The following is a 23,173-nucleotide window of genomic DNA, read 5'->3' as shown; positions in this document are numbered from 1 at the left end:
TAAACACACAACTGGTTGACTGGGTGTTGCATTTTAGGACGGTTGGTAGTGTGAATGAGAAGCAAGGAGGGGCAGGCAGCCAGCCATTTCACAGGTAAAAACTTTATTCAAACAGGACACATAAATGAGAAGCAAAAAACGAAACAAGTTCGTCACTTGGAAATGGAAAGTTAGTGGGGGAAACCTACACAGTGAAGAACCCTGTCGGCCCTCTTTGATTATCACAGGGAGTGAAAAACTCTCGCTGACTGTAGCCAATCAGCCACAGTTCGAGTCAGTCTCCCCTCATTCTGGTGCTTTATCATTTTGATAAAACTATCAATAGATTCCCCCTCTCAAAAGGCAGAATCTAAACATACTAAATATTTCCTTTATTTGGTTTTATTTATGTAAATTAATTGAATCTCATGTCACTTTTTAAATAAACGATGATTCTATGATACAGTATATGTGTTGTTAGTTTTATTGGTAAAGAATAATGCTACACAATAATGCTACATACTGTGCCATGTTAAACATACAGCATTAGTCACAAACAACCTCTGGAGGGATGAAGCAGCCAAGTGAGACCATAAACAGGAGACTCATCAAAAATGAAGCCTCTTTATATCTTGAAGCAAAATGCAGTCATGTCCAAGCTGTTGGCCTCCAGTCAGTACACTCAGGGAAACATGTCTCAGCGTTTTACAGGCTATAGTTTCCCCCTCACTCTTGAACAGTGTTCTTTATTGTTCATCTAGCTCATCCTTCATCAAGGTGAGGCTTCTCTCCATCGTCTGCGCTCCCACGGACGGCAGTCATCGACCTTTTCTTAACTGGGACTGCAGACAGGAAAGAGAAAGGGTCACTGCCGGCTGCAAAAGTCAGAATGCAACAAAACTCATCCTTTCAATCAAGTATTTCTTTTTCCAATTTTAGGCCAATGCCAAGTAAATCAAATTGCTGCAACCATCGATTCCACTGAGTTCAAGTCATCCTCTTTATTGGGTTGAATAAATGTAGGCCGACCTCTGAGATTCCCCTTAACTCAATCAAATATTTAAGAAGAAGAAAAAGAAGAAGAGTGAATTGTACAGGGTTGCCCACACATCCGTATATTAGATACCTGAGCTTTCAATTAACTTCATCATCAAAAGCTGTACTTAAATGAATGGGATTGATTCCTCTGTGGGGTGTGAACCCCTGTCCACCTGAATCAGTGTTTCTGAGACTGTCATTGCAAAGTTAAAAGATCTACTTATTTAGCTCATGCTTGTCATATTTCTAAAAATGCCTTGATTTTCTTAATTTCCATGGAGGGGCTCTTTCAGATTCAAACTGCTCTGTAAACCAGCAGCTTTTAAACCAGCAGTGAATCAGTGGTTTAAGTGGTTTTCAGTAATAAGGAAGTGGGTGAGTATTGACTTATTACTCACATTCAATTTGTTAGTATTGCTTAAACTAAAACTTCTGCCTCCAACACATGGATCCATTACATTGTATTACTGAGTCATGAGATGTTGCAACACGCTGCTTTCCCTCAACCCGCCTTGTCTTCTTCAACTGAAACTCAATTGGTGGTTTTCTTGTTTCCCAGAATGATTTTCAACAACCCCCATGAAAATGAGCAGTTAAGAATGGCATTTAATCAATAGTTTGATTTACTGGTGAAAAGCCTGGACGGTGTAAAAACATCCAGTCTGAGCAACCTCACCAGTTTCCACCTCAGAATCTTGATCCACTCGTCGCCCTCCACAGCCGACTTTGAACAAAGATAAAATGTCCTCTCGGGAAACACCAGGCTGTCGACACACAGAAGAGGAAGGAAGGGAGACTTCTACATTACAATTGTACGCACACAAGTTGTGTATTTGCAATTTAAAGTGTTGACACAGATGAAACTTCAACTCCATCATTGGCCTTTTGAGTATGAGGAGAGCTGTGTCTCAATTCGGGGGCCCAAATGTGGCCGACAAATGTGTTCTTCAACCCCCGAGCAAAGGAGGCTCCACCAGGTGGATCCTTTCTGGTCCAACATATCCCATGATTCATTGCGCTTCTGTAACGACCTGTTTTTCAGATTAGCTATGGCGGCAAAAATCAAGTTGAAAACATCAGAATAATTCATTTTTAAATGTAACTACTCAACCAAACAACTAATTGTGTTGAAAAAAAAATCTTATTTCAAAGTTGAAAACTGAAAAACTTTTTCGTCCATAGATCTGTTGCTAGGCGACAACTGTAAGGGGCGGAACAAGCTGGTGATGCACTGAGAAGACCAGACAGTCTCATTTCAGTTTGGCTGATGCGGCCTATGTAGCCAATGAAGGATGCAAAGGATGGCGTAGGCTGCGTAGACCGGGTCCTCTGAAGGACGCGGCCCCTGAAGTGAGGGCTCTTCCGGCTGTGTGCTGGTTCAACACAACACAGTCCTGAGACTGACAGCAGTAGAGAAGAAGAGAGAAGATGCAGCAGTTTATCTGGGAAATGATCACATTCCTGCTGCATAAAGTGAGAAGGAGAGGAAACTGAATCAAAAGTAAAATCAGTAAGGCTGTCAAGTGGTTGTAATCTCTGCCTCTCTCCAGCTCGTGTGCACTTCTCCTTCCCTGTTTCCTTCTGTTTTTCACCAGCTCAGACTTCCCCTTTTTCAAACAACCCCAACGATTTTTCTGCCACGGGGAAGTCCAGCTCAGAAAGTAACATTCAGTGTGGCCCCAGACTGGAGGCTAATGTCAAATCTGTATAAATATGTATATTTAAATATTGTTAGTGTCATCTTCACATTCCATATCCCATACACGTTGGGTTATCACTCTATCATATCATATATGTTTAATGTCATTCATGTAAGTTAAATAGATATAATGCTGAGGTTTAATGATTCAATTATGCATTATAAAGTGTCCAAAGTTTCTGTATATTCATCTTCTAAATCCGCTTGTATGAAGCCTATCAGTTGCAAGAATGTATCTGTTTCGTGAAAGCCACCACATTTGACAGCTTCACTTCAGCTCCATCAATTGTCACTGCCAACACTGAACAACCTAGAACATCATAATCGTCACATAAGAGAAAAAGAGCCAGTTGGGATTTCATTGTCAGTGGTTTTGCTGCTTTTAAAAAGTGTCAAGGAGGAAACACATTGGGCCACATTCACTAACATGTGCGCAGAAGTGTCCTTACTCTCCGTAAAAAAAAGTGCATGTGCAAAATCGCCTCCGGATTCATGACAACCGATTTTGTTCTCACCACCTTGCGTATGTTTGTGAATCATCACCTCCCACCTCCTGTCCCAGTTGTGCTGGTTTTTCTTGTGTGGAGCTGAGCGGTGATGAACAAAGGACTACCAAGCTACCAGTGCCTCCAGCTAATTAGCCAAATGACAAAAAACAGTATAGTCAACTTGTGTCTTTCTTATGTACACGCATGTGCTACTAATGTAATAGGGTATGGCATTCAGGGCATTCATTTAGGGGAGACACTACATGTGAATACAGTCAATTATAGGCCAATTGTTACATTTTAAAATGAATATTCTTATATACTTTATTGTAACTAAGTAAACTCTCAACTGGTATAGTTGGAGATTGAAATGAATTGAGATGAGGATAAAAAGGTGTGAATTTCATGGTAATTTCATACATTTGGTCAATGCATTAGTAAATTAAATTATTGTTGTCTATTAAAGACCTTTTTTTTTAGAGTTTTAACATATTATGCATTTGGTTAAAAGGGTGTGTGTTTACATTTTCTAGGACAGCCGGGCATTAATTTGTGCGTATGCATGGTCTGAGGAAGTTCTGAATTTGTTTGTACTCTGTGAACAAATTTAGGTAAGAAAATATTGATGAATCCCACATTTGTGCGTCAAACGTAGGCCACGGTTTAAGCACGGATCTGTGCGTACGCACTGTTTGTGAACGAGGCCCAATCATTGACGGCTGCAGAAGTACAGGTGCAGCAACAATTCACAGATATTTTCCAAGAACACAACACAACTATAAAAAGGACAGGAGGCGTAACGCATTTAAGGTGAGTGACTGTGTGTGGAGCATGTGTGTTTAATCTCAGGTGATAGGTCTAGTCTAGGGTCATATGTTAATGAGTCCTGGCGCGTTCAGATTTGAGCTGGAGAAAATTGCCTGTAACGGGTTTGGGTGGGTGCAGGTTAGCAAACATGGATTCTTCAGTGCAGGGCTCTGTTATCTGCATTATTCCACATTGCTGTGGCGCCGTCTCTTAGAGAAGCCTGATGTACTGTAAATCAACCTCTAATACCTTTATTATCTTCGTTCAAATGATCATATTCATATGATGTCTATTCCCAAAAAAGTGCTACTCCACACAAAACCAAAACTTTGGTGTTTTGACAGGCATGGTTTGTGATTTGAAAATGAACAAAACTTAGCCATGATAGCAAACATAGGGTTTAACACAAGTTGAATCACTAGAATTGTCCTTCAATTCTATATTCTGATAAATCTATTACATGGTGTGTTGGCCTAAGCCTCTCCTTTGCCTCTACTCTTGTTACTTAATTAGAAATGGCTCCAGTTGAATGATGAAACACTCCTGAGGTTAGATTTCCAACCCCCTGATAGTACGTCGTCTCAGTGCTGATCGATGACTGACCATCACTTACCAGAAGCAGTTGACTCTGTCCTGAGTATAGTCAAACTGGACTGCAGAGCAGGCTCTCAGATCCAGGGTTCGAATGGGCTCCTCACCCTGCAACACAGACACACAACAGCTTTAACGTACACACAATCCCAAACTGTCTGGTGTGACGATAGAAACAGGTGACACTTAACACAATATCTTCCAGCCACATCCTGTACTCACAAATCCAAAAAAGGCAAATTAAGCAGACCCTGTTTCGAAGCTGAACAGACTCACCATTTTGTCTTTGAAGTACTTGAGTTCATATCTGTTGAGTGTGAACCATCTCTGCTTCCAGTTCTGCAAAAAAAGATTGATATGTCCGAGTATGTTAAATGTCACTCCACTCACTGCACTGTGTTCAAACACTGTGGATCAGTTCAGTTACAGCAGCAAGAAAAAGTAAGTGAACCCTTTTAAACAGTTGTATTTATTTACAAATGTGTCTTAAAATGCCATCAGATATTCATCTACGAGACGATCCTAAACCAACACATTCTATTTGAACTAATAATACACAAATCCTGATATTGTTCATATGGTAAATGGTAAATGGTTTTGTATTTATATAGCGCTTTTCTAAAACGCTTTCTCTAGCGCTTTCTATTTCATATAACATCAGATTGTTCTAATGACACCGAAAAAAGCTAACTCAAGTCAGGAGTTAGCAAAGCTGGAGTCCAGCCAATGAAAGAAGATGCAAGAAGGTGCGTGCGTGTGTGTGTGTGTGTCCTGGTTCATGGCTGCATGGAGCACTGTAGTTAAAACCCACAGTGTGTTTGACATGTGTGGACAAACCATAAGGGTACAGGAAAAATGTTGAAACGTAGGTTGAATTGTTTGAGAAGAATATGCAGCACAACGTATTCATTTGTGGCCACATGTGTCCCAGACCACCTTTGAATGTGGTCTGAGTGATTGAATCTCTAGTAGGTCCTTCCCTGGGTGTTTTCACACCTACAGTTAGGCTGTTCATTGTGATAGAATCCCTCAGGATGTACACTGATACCTGACCAGTGTTATGGAAGTTTCCTGTAAACTGGTGAAAGGAGAACTCAGGCAGCAGCTGATGTCTTATGCAGAAGATTGTAATGTAGACTTGATGCATCAAGGAGACCAGAAGGTGGAACAATATACAAACGCTGACAGAGTAACATGAGCAGTTGTCACCCCCAAGTCTGAAGATGCCTTCCACAGCATCTCCATATATCTCCCTCTACTTGCGTCACCCATTCTAACAGCACATCCATGAATGGCTAGAACTGCTGTCAATCTCTTACATGTGGGTGTTTGCATCCTATTGGATAGTTAAGCCTAAGGTATGCATAACTAAATCACATTGTGTCCTTACGTCTTGCCACTGGTGAAATACACAAAAGAGTTAGAGATGGTGCCTCTCTGTCTGGGGCATCTGAGTTAGATATGAAAGTCCCTGAGCATAGACACTACAATGTACTGTTGGTTAGCCCTTTGTCTATAACCTGACCTTGGTCACTGCAAAGAGAGAGAATGGAGTATCTGTGGAATGAGGCTGTCTATATTCTCCTAATGGTGTACAGCTGTAAGATGTCTCATGTAATGTGTGAGGATGGTCAAACATTCCTCACCAACCAGAGCATTGAGTGAAGATCAGATCCCATTTTATGAACATTTAATGCAGAAAATCAGTTCATTCCAATGGGTTCGCATCATTTTTAATACCACTGTGGAAATCCTTTGGCTGCAGTCACAGGAAGTAAAAGATTCCCTGTGAAACGGTGCTGTGTACTCTACAATGTGGTGTACGTCACTGTTCCACTGCACTCACCTTTACAAATGCTCCCTGTTTCACCAGATAGCCTTCCTTCGTGCCCAGCTGAAAAGACATGCATGTTACCAGGTGGCTACTGGATATTTATGGTTTAATACAAATTGGATTTGGGGCAAACACATCTTCATTCAAGAGCCACTTATTGGCCTCTGCCCTTCATGTTAAGGAGGGAAAAAAATAACATCCGTGTTTCCAGCAAAAAAAAGCCCATGTTACTCAAACTGACAGTGACTGTGTGGGCTGATGCTGATTGGCACATGTTTGGTTACAACACCGTAAAGACGGGTGACGCAATTATTTTTCTACTGTTGTCAGCAAATGTTCAGTTCACAAAAGATTTTCCATGTTTCCATTACTTATTTGGAAAGAGGTAAATAGTCACAATACTAGTTATTGCCGAAAGCAGTCGCGTTACAGTAACACATTACATCACTGGTCAGAGCTCAACTCCATTCGCTGGTCAAGACTGAAAGATGTGGTTGGTGCCCTGATAGTCACCTGATAAACGCAATTACTACTGAACTGAAATGCCCACGGTTACAACAAAACTATGGTACAGTCATAAAACTTTATTTTCATAGGCGTGTGGGGGTGGGCGTCTTACAGATGGTGCATTCGCCACAAGGTCTTTTTCTGTGCGGCCCGTCTGTATGGCTGTGTGGACTCTCACAGACTCGTAGATGGACGGCTCCTCCACACGCCACGGGTACGGACACTTCAGCACAATCAGGGTTCCTGGGTGAGAAGCAGAGGGGAGGTTACAGGCCGGACTATTATTATAATCGATTCATTAAAAAAAACATTTTAAGCTTAGTACATATGTTCACACCTGGCATTGAAATGCGTCTCCTGAATGTTTCTCCTGTGACCACTTCCCTGCTCTACATGCAAATGAACACGTATGCCATTTGTGTTAGTTAAGACCATATTATGTTGTTTTGAGCCAGTCGGAGTTTACAGATCAGTCCGATGATACTGTTTGTGTGTGTCTGTGTCGGCATGAGGGAGAGAGAGAGAGAAGTCAGGAGGGGCTGAATGAATCTCGTGCAGCTGCATTGAAGAAAGATCGAAGAACAGTATCAGTCATGATGTCGTGGTCAGTGTTGATATTTTGTATATGTGCACAGATAAGAGTGGAAATCGGTTCAGTTCATAGTGAAACTGCAGCAGGTCAGAGGTCATCAGGTGAGTAGGAGGTCCTACATATGTGGCCCAGGACACATTCGCCATCACACTGCTCAAAGAATGTGGACAGATGTGGCCCAGACCAACTCCAAATGTGGTTGTGATAAGAATAAATCCAATCTGAGTGCGTTCACATCTGTACGCATGTTAATACCCGGTGGGTACGGGGCCAATCCCAACAGAGGAACAGATAACTGGGCCTCAGTAGAAGCTACGGGCAGATGAGTACTGATCTAGATGCTGAACCAAGTAGCTTGGTGCCAAACCATGCAGGTCATTAAGTCCATGAAAGTCAACAGCAGTATTTAAAAATCTATTCTTAAACACTGATAAAGGGAAGTTATAGGGGAGATATGATCATGCTTACGAGATCTAGTTTGCGGCTGCATTTAGAACACCATGAAGCAGAGCAGTCATGGTTTGGTGAAGGTGTGCAAACACAGCATTTCAATAATCCAGGCAAGAGGTAATACAATCATGAATCACTCTCTGAAAATCATTTAAAGAAATGGATTGATTCAATTCTAGAAATAACATAAGAAATATAGTATTCTTTTAACATGAGAATCCAAAGTGAGGTTCTTGTCTAAGATCAAACCACAGTTTTTAGCAGTGGATCCCACACGCTGCGTGACAGAGCAGAGGGCAGGCACACACACTGTCTATAAAGAGGGATGATGCATCTTCTCTTCCCTATATAAATGAAGCCAAACTGCCCTGATACGAATGTTGCCATCTTGTGCCGAAGACATCATTTGGGGCGCAAGTCAGTCGTACAAGTCAATCATGACATCTTAGCCCGTTTGTATGGCATCAAATATCTCATTAAAACCAAAATGATCAGAAACCTGGAACAATTGGACATAGATCAGTGTGATGAGAACAAGCAAAAGAATTGTTTGATAAGGTGACTTTTTAATTTGTCTGTTTCCCATTCACTAACATAGAGGGGGCGGGGTTTATGACCTATAATGCAGCCAGCCACCAGGGGGTGATTGAGATGCTTTGGCTTCCCTTTTGGGGAGCAGTCATGTTGTCCATCTTGATTTACTGGATCTGGATTTTTTGGATTCCTGACACATCCTTACTTTAGAACATTTCAGACTGCTGCCTATTTCTACTTGAGTTGTAGTTACAGAGTTGTGTTGGAAGAAGTGAGCTCTAGGACACCTTTACTATGAAAATACTGAACCACAGATTTTGCATTGGCATTATAGTATCTAAAATAAGCATCAACTGAGGGGAGCCAAAAGGGCATCGTGCTGTTTTATTACATACACTGGTAACATGCAGTAAAGTGCAGCCAGTGAGGATCGGAAGTTCTGCGTACCTGAGTCACTGCCCAGCAGAGGCTGGTTGGCGAAGTGGTAGACAAAGTCTTGAAGGTTTGCAAACTCGTTGAAGCCGAACACGTAGCTGCTGTCTTTGCGCGTCACGTGAAAATGTTTGACAGAATCCTTCGCCCTGAAAAAAACATTTCATGTTGCACTGTCAAGGTCAACGACTTGGTCTGCACAGAAATCTTAGAAAACTTGCTATAGGGAGACATTTCCACTGGGAGGAACATCAGAGATGATCCATCACTAAATATCCATCTTAAGAATTTCAGAGATGAGAGATACAAGCCAAAGGTTGTAATTAAGTTTTCTTATTATTTCTGAACAAGCAGCCATACGTGATTTTTTCCTAAATAATGAACAGCCCCCAACTGTCAACATGCTGATCTGAACTGCTTGATCAAAGAAAAGAATAAACGCATTTATGAATCTGATCAGGTACCGACTGCTGACTTCTGGTACTGGACAGTTTTCGGTACTTGTTCTAACATACACATTGAAGTATTAGGGTTCTGTAGCCAACCCTGGATTAATAAAACCAGATAAGTCACCACAGATTTTAGTACTTTAAAGTAGGTTCATCAGTTCAACTAATCAAGACAATGGTGCAAGTCTTCCAGTTAGAATAACAGTGTTGTAGCAGAAACTGACCTGACGGACAGGGAGAAGCAGTCTATTCCCTCATTGCTGTTTCTCAGGAGATAACTTCCATCAGTGCCATTGGATAAGAGAAGAGCCTCTGCAGCGTGGCGGGACAAGTCATGGTGGTACCACCTTCAACAGAGAAAAGAAGAAACAACTATACCTCAATACCGTGGTGAGCTGAGGAGCCATATTGATCAGTTTTAAGTGATCATTGTCTTCATGTCTCATTCCCTCCATTATGAAATAATACACCAGCATGATCGAGTAGTTTGAAACCAAAACAGTGTCTCTGAAATCCAAGTCCAATACACCGCCTCCCTGTTCTTCTCTTTCTGTGCTGCAATAGGTGTTCCTGTTTCCCCACTGGTAGTAACATAAATCGTTGCCTAAAATAACGTAGACGAATTGACCTCAGATCAAATCTCACAGTGCTGCACAGGTGCAAAGGAAACCAGTGAACGGATGTGAAAGCTCAATATTTGCATCAAGAGTGACTGAGAGTGAGTAAAGACAAATCTCTTAGAAAACAAACACAAAATTCAAAGAAGGATCTTATTACCTGAATACTTTTTCGGTCAGATTTTATTATTTCACACCCCACACGGAAAAATGTCTAAAGCCCAAACACGAAGACTAGTGTCACCTTATGAATCTAGTTTATGTAGATAAGACTTGAAGTATATTAGTATATTCATCTAAACGCATTTTAAATCTATCTTGCCCAACATTCAAAAACAAAATGCCTCACAAAAGTATTACGTCAGTGAATCCTGGCTTTCTGCCCGGCCTCACGGATACAAAATATATATATATATCTTTAAAGCAAACCCATGCTCTATGCATCTGCACATTTTAAGTCACAGAGCAAAGACTTCCAAATCACTGAAACCGCTCTGTGTCAATACAACTGGTCCAGTTACTGTGACGACCCCCTCGTCCCTCACCAGGACACTAGATGTCCCTGAGCTTCGTTCCCCTGAGCTGTGGGTGGAGGGGACGTCAGCTGCATCAGTGCACACCTGGGCCGGTGTGGTCTGCCTCTGAAAGCATCGCTTCAAGATTCAAGAGTTTACAAGTTTTCAAGAGACTTCATTGGTGCTCCGCTCTCTCTCAGGGACGAGGTTGGCTCTAGTTCCCTGCCCTAATCAGATTGAATAGGTCACACGATAAACCAGTTCAACATCCTTCCTGAGAGAGGAACTGAGCTGTTAAACGCTGCGCTTTTGACAGAAAATAATTAACAGATTGCCAAGAATATAAATACGGTCGTCTATTGCCCTGGAAGACAGAGGTTAGTCCTCTGCTTTCCTCTTGATATAAGTCCTAAAAGGCCTTTATTCATACATGTAAGTAACATGTTTAAATACGTCAACGGGAGCTGGTGGTGACTTGTTCTTTTCCAACATCAGGAGAAAGGCAGCGTAGAGCTTTCAAATCAAATCATCAGTGCCTTACCCCAAAGTCCCCAGTTCGTCGCTCGTGTCTTCATCACTGTAGAAGCTCATCTCTGCAGGAGCGACCGTCCGACTGCAGCAGCCATGCAGAAGTGAAAGCTGTCAGCTCAAATAAGACACGCCTAAGAGGAAATACGCTTTACCAAACCCTGTTTGTTATATTGTTGTTTTCTCTCTGCATTTTCATGCTCATGACAAATCACTCAAACAGCCAGTGTGATCATTCCTGCAGCACAAGTCACCCAGCTAGAAAAACAAAATCTGAAGATAGACTGGTGTTTTACTCTGCGCTGCGCATGGCTCAGGGAAAAGTGTTGTTTTCAATGTTCTGGATTAATGATCAAAACATTTATTGTAAGCACATGGAATGTATTTCATAAATGTATTTCATCAAGTGACGTCAGTTCCGTTTCCCAACATTACAAAATGCTGCCAAGCCAATTGGCACTTTGAGTTCATTATTATTTAAAGCAATAATGTGGGATATAATAAAGTCAATTGGACGATGTAGCTTCTATGGCTAATAATAACAGTGCTGGGCCTCCGCAGGCTGTCATACAGAGACACTGGGTGTTTTCCTGTATTTCTGCTGGACTTGATCTGGGCATTTAATGGAGAAGTGTGGGGTTTTGTGTGGAAGTGCCGGCTCAGGCTGGTTATCATATTACAAAACACTTCATCACAGACATTACAATACAACTCACAAACAAGGTCAAGGTCTGAACAACAATCTCTTTTATTATCATCATCATTATTAACAGTATTATCATTGCCATGTCTTAAACACACGTCTGCACAAACAATTCTTGCTGGTTTCTATATTACATAAAAAACAATCAGTACACAGTGAGTCGTGGTCAAGGCTTTTGTTCAAGGTACTGGATCAAAGTTAAGGCTGAGAGAAAATCCCCATTTGATCACCTGGTTCATGGGCATAGAGGCAGCAGGGTCACTTCACTTTAAACTTCCTGACTGGGCTCAGGTTTTCCATCACATGATGTGTTCACACACCTGACACAACCAGTAGTTATAATGGCATCCAGTTCCAAATCCACAGTAAACCATTGTCACATGTCAATAAATAGTCTGTTATTAAGAGAGGTGGTATTGACAGCAGTGCCCAGGTACAGGTGTTGATTGGAGCACACCTTGTCATCATGTGCAGCACCAGTGGTTGTGCATGTTCAGTCTGGACTCAGCGTTCAACATCCTTCATGACTTTCCTCTGGTCCTCAGAAACACACCCGCCATGTTTGAAGTCAACGGGATAAGCAGCCATCGAGAAAATGGAAACACAGACAGAGGTAGGATACAAAAATCCGTTGGCTCAGATTTGTTTGAGCAGTGGAGCCGATCCGAGGGAACATCAGGTCTGGAGTCATTTCTACCCAAAGTACAATGAGGTGAACGTTTTTCAGATCAATCTGAGCTTGTAACTTTTTCTTCTTAATGATCAACACCAAATTTCTTTTTTAAAATTAGATTTTCATACTTAACTGAAATAAAGACATCAACAATACATCCATTCATGTAAAACTGTGCTTCTGAAAACAGTCAAGTAAACATGAGTTGCACTTGTGAAGGAGCACAGCGTCACTGACAGGGTCCTTCAGTAATCCAGCTCTGGATATTTGTTGCTACCTTGTCAAACAGTAACATCAGTTTCAGATGAATCCTCCAAACTTTTAATTTCATTTGGTTTGATCAGGGGTGAAAATAATATAAATATGAAGAGAGCTCAGCTTCTGTCTTTGTTCTATGATAAGTGTTGTCGTGTCTTTCATGTATAGATGATGAGTCAGTGGGGTTCTGGATGGAGGACGTTGATAACAGCAACACAAGATCAGAAAATAAATAAACAGACTGGTCCAGAATCAGTCGCAACTGCAGAGAGAAAATCAGTTTCCCATCTCTGAAGCTCCTTCAGCTCAAAGAACAGTAAACACATTCCAGCTACTGTAAACATGTCAGTGTGTGTGTGTGTGTGTGTGTGTGTGTGTGTGTGTGTGTGTGTGTGTGTGTGTGTGTGTGTGTGTGTGTGTGTGTGTTTGTCACGGGGGCAGTGTGAGCTCATGATCACTGTTCAATGATCCATGAAGTGAGAACCTGGCAGATTGGCTCACACACAGCGATCCTGGCTCCACTATGGGCTCTCTCTAAATGAATTTATATAGTTGATACTACCCACTGTCTCTGTTCAAGCATCAACAATCTCCATGGTAACTTAGTAACTCCATCCACAGTGGAAGGCCACACGTTGTGGCTGAAAGTCAGAAATAAATAAAAGATTTGGCCACATTCAGTTGCAGGTGGTCCGGCGGACTTCCTGTCACGTTCAGCCTGGTGGCTCACTATGGTAACTGCAGCGCAAAGGCCAGTGGAGGTTGGTCTCTTGATGGTTAAGGCTAATAAGTCCCTCTGGCTGCTGACATGTCCCATCAGTCTTTTCAGCAGAGTGAAGCAGTGCAGCAGAACGTGAGCACGTGAAAAGCCTTTTATTGCACCGAAGAATCGTCTTCTTCCTGTGACGTGCACACGAATCCAGCATGTGAAAATCAAGTCTTTTCTAAAAAAAATTCAGCTCTTTCTTTCCCTGGTCAAATCAAACAGCTCTCTGTCTGTCTGTCTGTCTGTCTGTCTGTGTGTGTCTGTGTGTGTGTGTGTGTGTGTGTGTGTAGAGGTCAGGACACCACTGAGGCTGTGCTGGGCTCCAGGCCGGGGTTGTCGGCGCACACCGGCAGCCGGTTGACTCTGTGGTGGCTCAGGTTCCATCGCTGCATTCTCTTGCGGTAGTTCTCTGACTCCACCTTTTCCACATGAGAGGATTTCAGGGCAGCGGTGCGGTGTATGGTGCTGTACAGGGCTCGAAACAACATCCTGCAGAGGTGAACACACAAAATGCAAAGTTCAAAGTAGGCCGCAGTGAAATGGGACCCAGCCTGTTTGTGTTAATATGTGTGCGTATGGTTATGTGTTGTGTGTGTATGTATTACTGTGTACCTGGGTAACAGAGCTGTCAAAGTAGTGACTGCACATATGATGTAGAAGAGAGGCTGGGACATCTGGAGTGTTTCCACCCCCAGAGGATTAGTGGGGGGGCTGCAGGTCACACAGGACACACTGAAGAGCAGCACAAAGCCAAAGTAGGAGCCTCCACTGAGCAGCAGCACCAGACCGTGAATCCAAGTCTGCAAAACAACACAACACAGCGCATCACCTTTCTGCACGCCACGCGCTCCGGACAGTTGGAAAAGCAGCGATCTGAAACAGCATTTAGTGCAGCAGAGGGTCGGACCAGAGTGTGACTCTCGAGGACTTGGTGCAGCAGGATGATGAAGAGAGCGGAGGCGTTGATCGGAGAGCCAAAGGACAGAATCCCCACGTCTGATCCCGTCAGTGCCTGAGACAAACAGGAGCACAGGTCACTTCTGTGTGACCAGCTGTAAGGTGTTCCATTGTTTAAACCAGGGTCACTTGAGACACAGTGCACCATCAATCACCAAGCAATGGAACCAAAAACACAAATAAAGGAACTATTTGACTGCGGTGAATGTGCTGATACAGTAAACTTACAAAGTAAGGTATGAAGAAGCACACAAGGCTTTGGTAAAAGGCATCCAGGACTGTGACCCAGAACATGTGGGGAACGTAAACCTGCAGAGAAACATGAGTCATCCATTAGTCTTTCTGAAGTACCGTCACACGCTCTCCTCCGTGAGGTCCAGGTTTCTTTCCTCGCCCACATGTGAGATTAAAACACAAGTTGTCTCATGTCCTTTCACGACTGCTTTTTGCTACCATTTAAATTTTGGACAAAATAATTAAAGGATCTTAACCAAAGTGTCGTTCTGTTTTTTTATTTGATCTATTGACCATGACATTAAATGGTTTAATAAATGGTTTGTATTTATAAAGCGCTTTTCTAGTCTTGATGACCACTCAAAGCGCTTTACACTACAATTGTACATCAGTATGTTGTAATAGGTTTTGTGTCACTATATTATACTCGGCCCTGTTGAAATGGCTGCCTGATAAACTCACATTCTCACTGCTTTACCTGATGATATTCCAAGCTGTTGGTACTGAACAACAACAGCTTGGACTGTGGGTTTGGAACTGTCTGCTTTGTGTTGGGTGTCTTGTGCGTTTATGTGCGGTCACCTTGGAGGTCCGATAGAGCTCAGGAACCCCCGTCAGAGTTTCTGCAGGCATGTCTTTGTCCAGAACGCCATAGATGAGGGGAGGAACGGAGGTGAAGATCAGGTTGAATAAGATCAGTACCCAGGAGTTGGTCATGACGCTCCCGGAGAACCCACAGAAGAACTGATACCAGAACAGCAGATTAACATACATCTGCAGACAGAGAGGGAGACAGTAATTAGGATGAGCCTTACATCACATACTTTAATCAAACACACGTTTTTAAAAGAGCTTGAAGACTTCCCTCACCACATTCTTGTAGAAGAAGTAGAGGATCATGTTTGCAAGACGAGAGTAACACCAGTGACCGTGAACCAGCAGCAGCTTGCTGAGGTGTTTGAACCTGGAGATGGCAAAGTCACTGGACATCACAGCCTGGGGAGCGACACACAATGGAGGACATGGTTGATACACAACAGGTGCTGAGAAGATGGAAGGGCTATCGACTGTTAGCTGCTTGGTAGCTGGTACTGGCTACGAGGTAAGACAAGTGTAGCATGTAGGTATAAGGAATAATTAAAGTCCTTACTCTGTGACAGTCTCATCTGTGGCATCTGGATATGACATACAATAATACATTCTACCTCAGGGATATTCACAAAGACCTGTGTTGTTGTGGTTGGTGTTGTGTCAGGATGAATGTGGAGATCATTACCTGCATTCCCTCTTGACCTGATATCCCAATGCCCACATCAGCCATCTGAATCATGCTCACGTCATTGGCTCCATCACCTGGATGACCAAAATAAACCGTTTATCATTCTCCATGTGTTGTGATGCACTTGAAGTATTTCTATGAGCTGTCTGAAGCTGCAGTATTCTGTGTAAATGCAGTTTGATGATGCTTTCCTCAGCTGGCATCAGTATCATCTGTTCATGTGGTATATACTTCTCTCATGCTGTTTCAACCTTTGAAAACCAATAAATATACTTTCAAAAAGAAAAATCAGTTTTTCAGCATGTTCAACACTTCGATCTGTGTAAACAAACACTGGCCAGGGAGTTTATATGGAATATTTATATTCATGGTCCCAGAATAAAAGTTTTAGTCACTGCTTGATCTCATGCACCAGAAAATGTACCCCTGTGCTCATTTACTCATTTTAGATCACTTTAAGAATTCTGCTCGTCAGGTAAAGCTGTCTGGAGGCTATCGTCTGAACAAATTAGCCTCTGAGGGCAAAGGCCATTACTTTGGGGCTCGCGATGTAGACAACAGATATGTGGGCCAAGACCCCATCTTCCATTTGCCATTCACTGTTTACAGTCAGACTCTGGAATGTTTATCAACACAGACAGTGATACTTTTTGTGGGTGCTTTTGGTCCACACAACATTTTGGACTATATTAACAGCTGTATGCACATTAAACAAAATGAATTATTTCTTTCAGTCGATGAGTTCAGCCTCTCTTCCTCTTCAAATGGACTGTTTATGAACCTGATTGGTCAAACCAGAGGGGGAAATCAGAGACTTCCGGTCCCTCAGCTACAGATTCTGAATATTCACAAACAGAATCTGTTTAAAGAGATTAGTCAACTCTAAACTATCTTCTCGTCTCATGATAGGAAGATATCATAATATCATGGACAAAATGCTATGTAATTTAATGAAAGTATAGTAGTGTTGCAATATTTCGTATACTATCACTAAATATACTGTACCTTGATATCATGATATGAAACCATATGTACCATGGCAGAAGATTTTATCCATATTTCCCAACCCTAATGTCAGTATTTGATTTAAATTTTGGTTTTGTTACTAACAGGTCTAACAATGACCACTGCTGTTATGTGATGCAACTCAGACTTAAATTAAATGTCAGGTGATAGTGGATGAAGAGAAATACACACACATGGTGACAACATACACAATTCTTTGTCTGTTTTTCATTCAGAAGCAGAAAATGGAGAACTCTCAAGCAGTTCAAGCACAAATCCTCACCCACTGCCAGAGTCATGACGCCAAGCTCGTCGCGGATCAGCCGGACCACCTCGCTCTTCTGCAGCGGAGTGGACCTGCAGCAGATGACCGCCTTGCACCTGCGGCTCAGCTCTAAGAAGTCACTCTTCAGCTCCTCCTGAAGCGCCCAGTCCAGCGTCTGGCCGTCTATAACCAGGATGAAGCTGGACACGCTGCCAGAGGAGGACTCCCCATGAGCCCCTGCTGCAGGGACTTCGGTCACACCGTCCTGTCCACGCTGCACCTCTAGTCTGAGCTCCTTGAGAAAAGCTGCACAAGCATCCTGGTGGGAAGGAAATTAATGATATATATATATGAATCACCACTAAATAATAATGTATAGTTTTTTGTGGGTATTGATACAGGCAGATGAACATGTAAATGTGTAATCATGCAACTGGTATGATAAGCTGTACATGTATATGTGTAAATATTTGTAAATGCACCATCATGCACCACAATGCAACATCATGTCATCTAGTTAGTGATGCACATGGATTCATGAAGAAGTTTACCACTATCCCTTCTTTAAGAGTCTCTTCCAACAGTTGAAAGTCTTGCCATACAAAATTCCTGAAACCCTATCACTGATCTGGATCCGCATCAAAATGGAATGGGATCTTCCTTGAGCTATACTGCACCCTTCCACTAAGTTTGGTGGAAATCTGTTGTGTTGTTTTTGTTTGATCTTGCTTACAAACAAACCACCAGGGGTTAAAACACAACCCCCTTGGTGAATGTGTGCCCCACTGACCTTGCTTCCACAGTTGGCTGTCAGCAGTTGGTCATTGGGCCGGAGGAGTTTGCAGGAGTAGGCGATGTTAATGGCCGTCTCCTGTTTGTCTCCAGTGAGGACCCAGACTTTGATCCCAGCCCGCTGAAGAGCTTCAATGGTCTCTGGGACGTCCTCCTGCAGTCGGTCGACAATCCCTGTGGTACCTGACAACAAATACAGAGACAAAGTTCTAATATGCTGACAGCGCTGAAAAAATGTTGGTATCCTACCCTCAGGGCATTCTTGAGATGTTTAAAAGAATGAAGCAAAAGAGGGGGGGGATTAATCTGAAAACATATTTCCATGGGCCACTGGCTCTGGTCGGCACAAGGGCATTACAACAAATTGTTTTATAATTATCCTTTCTATTTTTAATAGAAGATACAAAGTTCAATGTCTTTATTGTCCTCATACTCAGGAACAATACGATATATATATAGCATAATATAGCATATAGATGTCAGAGGTGCCTCAAGCAGACTTGCCCAGAAGGTGGGACCCATCTATGCTTACACCTATGGCTTTTGATTGTCGATGAAATATTATTTTAAGTACAAATGGCAGGGTTAAATATATATTAACCTGATATTTTCATGCACTCCCTTGAGAGAATCACTGCAACAGAGCTTTTTTGTAGCTGTTACTGAGACTTCGCTTCTCAGCAAACTGCTCCTGTTTTCTCAGGTTTGATCGGTCCTTTCTGTCAACCGTCACTTTCAGCTGTTTCCACAGAGCAGCACCTCCTTTTCATACTGAATCAGTGTCACGTGTTGTCATTGATGTCTGCTCTGTTCTGTGCCGGGTTTTTTAGCTGCTGCTCCCTCCCTTTCCATGAAGGCTCATGGAAGGGTAGAGAGATGTGCTCATCCTACCGTAGGCTTTCCACATATACTGTACATGTGGAAGGGCAGGGAGGCCCAGAACAGAGCCATGCCACCAAATATAACAAACTGCAATCACTGAAATCCAATAAACTTTGAAAAAAGGGGTCCCAGCTGAAGTAATGTCAACAACTTTGGTCACGGGCACAAAAAACTGCTGTACCTTGTCTTGTAGCCTTTACGTTAAACATGCTTGGGAATTCTTTTCTTACTGACTTCGGATCTTCTCTCTGTTTAAATAGGCTGAATGACTGATTCTAATACATACCAATAATTCAAAGATTTTTGTAGAATAAGCAAGAAATCAGCTCTTTTCACAGCCTATTTGTTTTAATCTATGGCAAACCAAAGGCCTGCAGGTACATATGACACATAGTTTTTCATTTTAACACTTTCCAGGAGGACCGAGCATAGTTTCCATGTGGTGTAAGGGTACCACCACTTCCAGCTATGTCTGGTTTAGTGGTCCGTGTGTCAGTGACTGCAGTGAGTGGCTCTCCTACCCAGCAGGGTGAGGTTGGTCTCCAGTCTCTGAGCTGACTCCAGCAGCAGCTCCTCTCTGTTCTCTATGCTGCTTTCTGCCAGCAGATGTCTCTTCAGCCACACCTCATACTCCTCTTCCTCCAGAACCTGCTCCAGACACAGAGCACAGTCACTCAGCAACACATCTTCTTACAATGGTGAGGTCACACAGATGGATTCATCACTTGGCAGACATTAAGAGTGTATGAGTTCATTCTGAAAGGGAGTATTTGAGTGGGAACAGATCACACACGTCTGTTTGTACAGCCTCCTATAATCCATCACAATAAACTGCACATAATCACAAATGAAACTAAAAAAATAATAATGGTAAATGGACTGAATTTGTGTGGCACTTTTCCAGTCTTATCAACCACTCAAAGCGCTTTACAGTACAAGCCACATTCACACAGCACTTTCTCTATCACACACCATTCATACTCTGTCGACAACCGTCAGAGAATGCAGAAGGGAGGAGCAGGGGATCAAACTAACGACCCTCTGGTCAGTGTACGATCCTCTCTACCACCAGAGCCACAGGATAATATAATGATAATAATCTTTATTCGTGTAGCATTTTTCTTGAGAAAGCTACAAAGTGCTTCCCTCTAAAGGATAAAAAAAAAACAGCAAAGAAATGAAATACAATGAAATATATTTAAATATAAATAAGCTGTGATTGATTGTGTTTATCTTGGCATTGATAGTCTGTTTCCTTCGCGAAAGGGACAAGAGGTTAAATTACTGTCCTTGTAACACGTTTCCCTTAATATGACTTTGAATTCATACATAAAAAGACAAATAATGTGTATTTTACTTCATCTTATTGCTGTTTTAGATCTTCTATACAATCCAGACAAAGGATTTCTAACGAAGTAAACATTTCATTGACACTTTGACTGGAATTAGTTGTGTAGTCTGAGAGTTTCAGTGTTAAATCCAAACCCACTCACTGTAATAATGCACCATGTAGTTGCAGAAAACAACACTTTGCTACATGTTAATTATTGAATTATTGACAGACACATACCACAGTGCACAGCACACACACTCAACTAAACCTACTGCACTGATGGAACATTGGATTCATATTTGATTTGATTTAGTTTTTTTAATTCACAGAATTTTAGTACGAGTAATGCCACAGAACGTCATCATGGTAAATAATATATAAAATAATTATGTAAAAATGGATACTCTTTTACCTTCCCTGAACAATAACATGAATTAATGTGAGTTACCTTTTTAGCGATGCAGAGTGTGCGGAGGCCCTCTCTGGCATAGCTGTCTAAATGTTTCTGGGTTTGATCTTTGATGTGACTGTAGATCTCCTGAGCTTGCTCTGCTCCTGAACATATTAGTGACAGTGACACAGACAAAATATCATTATCAATATTAATATTATTATTGTTATTTGTCATCAGTCAGTAGACAACAGTCTTCATTCAGGCCTGCAGATTGTCTATTCCTTGGGTGAATTACCTTTAGAAGTCTCGGCCAGGTCCATGATAACAGAGTCGGCTCCCTTGGTGTAAACTACCACTTGTCCTGCGAGTGGGTGGCGGACCACCACCGACATCCTCTTCCTGTTGGAGTCGAAGGGCAGGATGTGAAGCAGCTGCACAGCCAGTGAGCCGATTCCTGGCAGATCCACCAGCAGGCTTTCGGGAGAGCGTCCCCTCAGGGTGCAGCGGTACGCCCGCGCTGCGTGGACCAGAGCCGCCTCGTCGGGACTCTCTGCCTCATACAGCAGCTCATCATCAACGTCACGGTCAGAGTCCACTTCCACTTCCTGTCTGGGCCCGTCAGGGTTTGTCTTTGCATCCTTGATATCATCTTTCTTGATATCGTCCTCCACCTGTGCAGCATTTCCTCCCTCCCCTGGTGCAGAAAAGTCCAGTTTACACCTCAGTTTGGGGGTTTCCATGTTGCCCTCTCTCCCTGGTTCGGAGCCGTCTGTAGCGTTGTTGGCGTTTGGGGAGAAGGAGCCGGTCTTCCCCCTGGTGAACAGCCTGCTGGTGAAGTTGCGAGGGCTGCCTCTGATCTGGGGAGGGGAGAACGTGGACAGTGCAGAAAATGGAGAGAAGCTGAAGCGCTGGAACATCAGCTTGATTTCCTCCAGAGACTTGAGAGGTGTTCGTGCTTCAGGCACCTAAAGGGAAGAGGAAAAAAAAAACAAATCAAATCAAAAACATTTTCAATTCAACTTTATTTGTATAGCGCTAAATCCTAACATAGATTATCTCAAGGCCCTTTGCATTTTAATGTCGAGACCTTAAAAATAATGTTTTTGTAATCCTGAGCTTAACTGACATTTATAGATACTGCATGTATGCAAAATCAACAACAACATTAAAGGTCCAGTGTGTAAGATTTAGGTGACAGGGGTCTATTGGCAGAAATTGAACTTCAAATAATAGTGTGTTTCATCTAATTTGTAGGAATTCTAGTTTTCTTTAACCTAGAATGGGCCCTTTATATTTAAATACTTTATATTTACATCTGGAGTGGGTCCTCTCTATGGAGGCCACCATGTTTTCTACAATAGCCCAAACTGGACAAACTTAACACCTTTTGAGTTTCTATGCCAACTGAAGGCTCCCACAGGTTCTCTTTCATGTTAGGAAAGAGAGGTTGAGGTGAGGGGTGTCAGCTGCAACATGCCACTAGATGTCACTAAATATTACACACTGAACCTTTAAGGCTGTAACAGGAACAGCTTTTAATGGTAGGATTACTTTTCCAGGCTATGTGTTTTTAATCATTGGTTTGTGATGAGAAACAAGTTTTTTTATTTTTCTTTGCCAGAATGAATGAATAAATTAAAAAGAGGTAAAATAGACGATGAGCTCCTGATCAGCAGTAAATTTCCTGATGATCAGGTAACTGACACCACGTCACATTGATCCAGAAAGTTTAAAACCTCAATAAAGTGACATTAGTTTTCATCACATTACACATGAGCTACTTGTGAAGATTTCCGGGACTTAACAGGGATGAAGAGCAAACCAATCCAAACAGTGTAAACAAATAAAGGAGCTGATTTGTTCTACAATGTGAAAATATAAAACTCTGGGATCACGTGCTCACCACATGTCGAGGCTGACTGGGAGAGGAGACCACCACACTGTTGCAGATGGTCAGTGCCAGGAAGAAGTCAGTGATGTAGGCGACTTCCAGGCTGGAGGGGGTCCCAGAGGAGGCCTCTTTCAGGGGGGAGCAAAACCAGTTCAACTTCCTCACCAGCTCCGGGTCTGGCACCACCTCCTTCGCCTGAACAGACACGGACGGGAGCAGCGAGGGATTATCTTTCATTGCTAGACTAAATGCTCACTAAATATGGTAATATGACCTTAGTTTGGGGGTAAGTGAAAAATCGGATTGAAACATGTGTTGCAAGTGTTAGATGCTCCAGTGATTCAGTACTGTACCTCCAAATAGAGCTGGGCTACAAGACAATATCGGTAATTAGCGCAATATCATTTTAATAATTTCCATCAACAAAATAACGAAGGTTCAATATATATATATATTAATGAAATGTTTATACACCGTGTATACAAAGTGTCATGTAGTTTTTGTCTTGTTTATTTGTAGGTGACTTTAACTTGTTTTTTATATTAAAGATAAGCACGAGACAATTGGTAGTACTAATATTACCATTCCAGGTAATCACTGGTTATTATTAATTTGTAAATCAGCCTGAAGCAACATCAGCTTCAGATGTGGATGTAGAGTTCAGGTTGGAAGCATTTTGTT

At 42.3% G+C, this 23,173-nt stretch overlaps 2 protein-coding genes across 5 annotated transcripts in view; both read right to left on the bottom strand.

Moving 5' to 3' along the window:
* Positions 1-84: 84 nt before the first annotated feature.
* Positions 85-11,208, bottom strand: dapp1 (dual adaptor of phosphotyrosine and 3-phosphoinositides). Of its 2 annotated transcripts, none has more exons than XM_034575468.1 (9): positions 11,074-11,208; positions 9,625-9,747; positions 8,967-9,100; positions 7,056-7,186; positions 6,449-6,496; positions 4,879-4,941; positions 4,625-4,710; positions 1,694-1,781; positions 85-821 (listed from the first exon to the last, which is right to left on the bottom strand). In XM_034575468.1, the coding sequence occupies exons 1-9, from the start codon at positions 11,121-11,123 to the stop codon at positions 798-800; spliced, it is 747 nt and encodes a 248-aa protein (XP_034431359.1). In that variant the 5' UTR covers positions 11,124-11,208; the 3' UTR covers positions 85-797. The 2 variants fall into 2 exon arrangements, with proteins under 2 accessions (XP_034431359.1, XP_034431358.1); XM_034575467.1 differs by lacking the exon at positions 85-821 and adding an exon at positions 1,353-1,614 and having other exon boundaries at positions 1,661-1,781.
* A 561-nt stretch (positions 11,209-11,769) lies between these two features.
* atp10d (ATPase phospholipid transporting 10D) overlaps positions 11,770-23,173 on the bottom strand; it is a 37,226-nt gene continuing 25,822 nt past the window's right edge. For 2 of the 3 annotated variants that reach the window (XM_034575462.1, XM_034575464.1), the window contains 13 exons: positions 22,505-22,687; positions 20,897-21,566; positions 20,656-20,762; positions 19,396-19,522; positions 17,991-18,175; positions 17,219-17,519; positions 15,928-16,004; positions 15,522-15,647; positions 15,234-15,425; positions 14,646-14,726; positions 14,368-14,472; positions 14,073-14,260; positions 11,770-13,949 (listed from right to left, as the gene is read on the bottom strand). In XM_034575462.1, the coding sequence (XP_034431353.1) occupies positions 13,754-13,949; positions 14,073-14,260; positions 14,368-14,472; positions 14,646-14,726; positions 15,234-15,425; positions 15,522-15,647; positions 15,928-16,004; positions 17,219-17,519; positions 17,991-18,175; positions 19,396-19,522; positions 20,656-20,762; positions 20,897-21,566; positions 22,505-22,687 (2,538 nt within the window). In that variant the 3' untranslated portion in view covers positions 11,770-13,753. The remainder of the gene's footprint in view (positions 13,950-14,072; positions 14,261-14,367; positions 14,473-14,645; positions 14,727-15,233; positions 15,426-15,521; positions 15,648-15,927; positions 16,005-17,218; positions 17,520-17,990; positions 18,176-19,395; positions 19,523-20,655; positions 20,763-20,896; positions 21,567-22,504; positions 22,688-23,173) is intronic. The other variant, XM_034575463.1, reaches the window with a different exon arrangement.

This window comes from Hippoglossus hippoglossus, chromosome 22 (genome assembly GCF_009819705.1).
Source record: "Hippoglossus hippoglossus isolate fHipHip1 chromosome 22, fHipHip1.pri, whole genome shotgun sequence".
Taxonomy (NCBI): Eukaryota; Metazoa; Chordata; class Actinopteri; order Pleuronectiformes; family Pleuronectidae; genus Hippoglossus; species Hippoglossus hippoglossus.
This window is presented reverse-complemented; position numbering and strand designations above follow the sequence as displayed.

Coding starts and splice junctions, on each gene's coding strand:
- dapp1 (XM_034575467.1), bottom strand. CDS start 11,123: ATGAGCTTCTACAGTGATGAAGACACGAGCGACGAACTGGGGACTTTG. Junction 7,187..8,966: donor TCTGCTGGGCAGTGACTCAG/GTACGCAGAACT, acceptor CTTCTCACCCAG/GAACCCTGATTGTGCTGAAG. Junction 1,615..1,660: donor GACTGGATGTTTTTACACCG/TCCAGGCTTTTC, acceptor TAAATGCCATTC/TTAACTGCTCATTTTCATGG.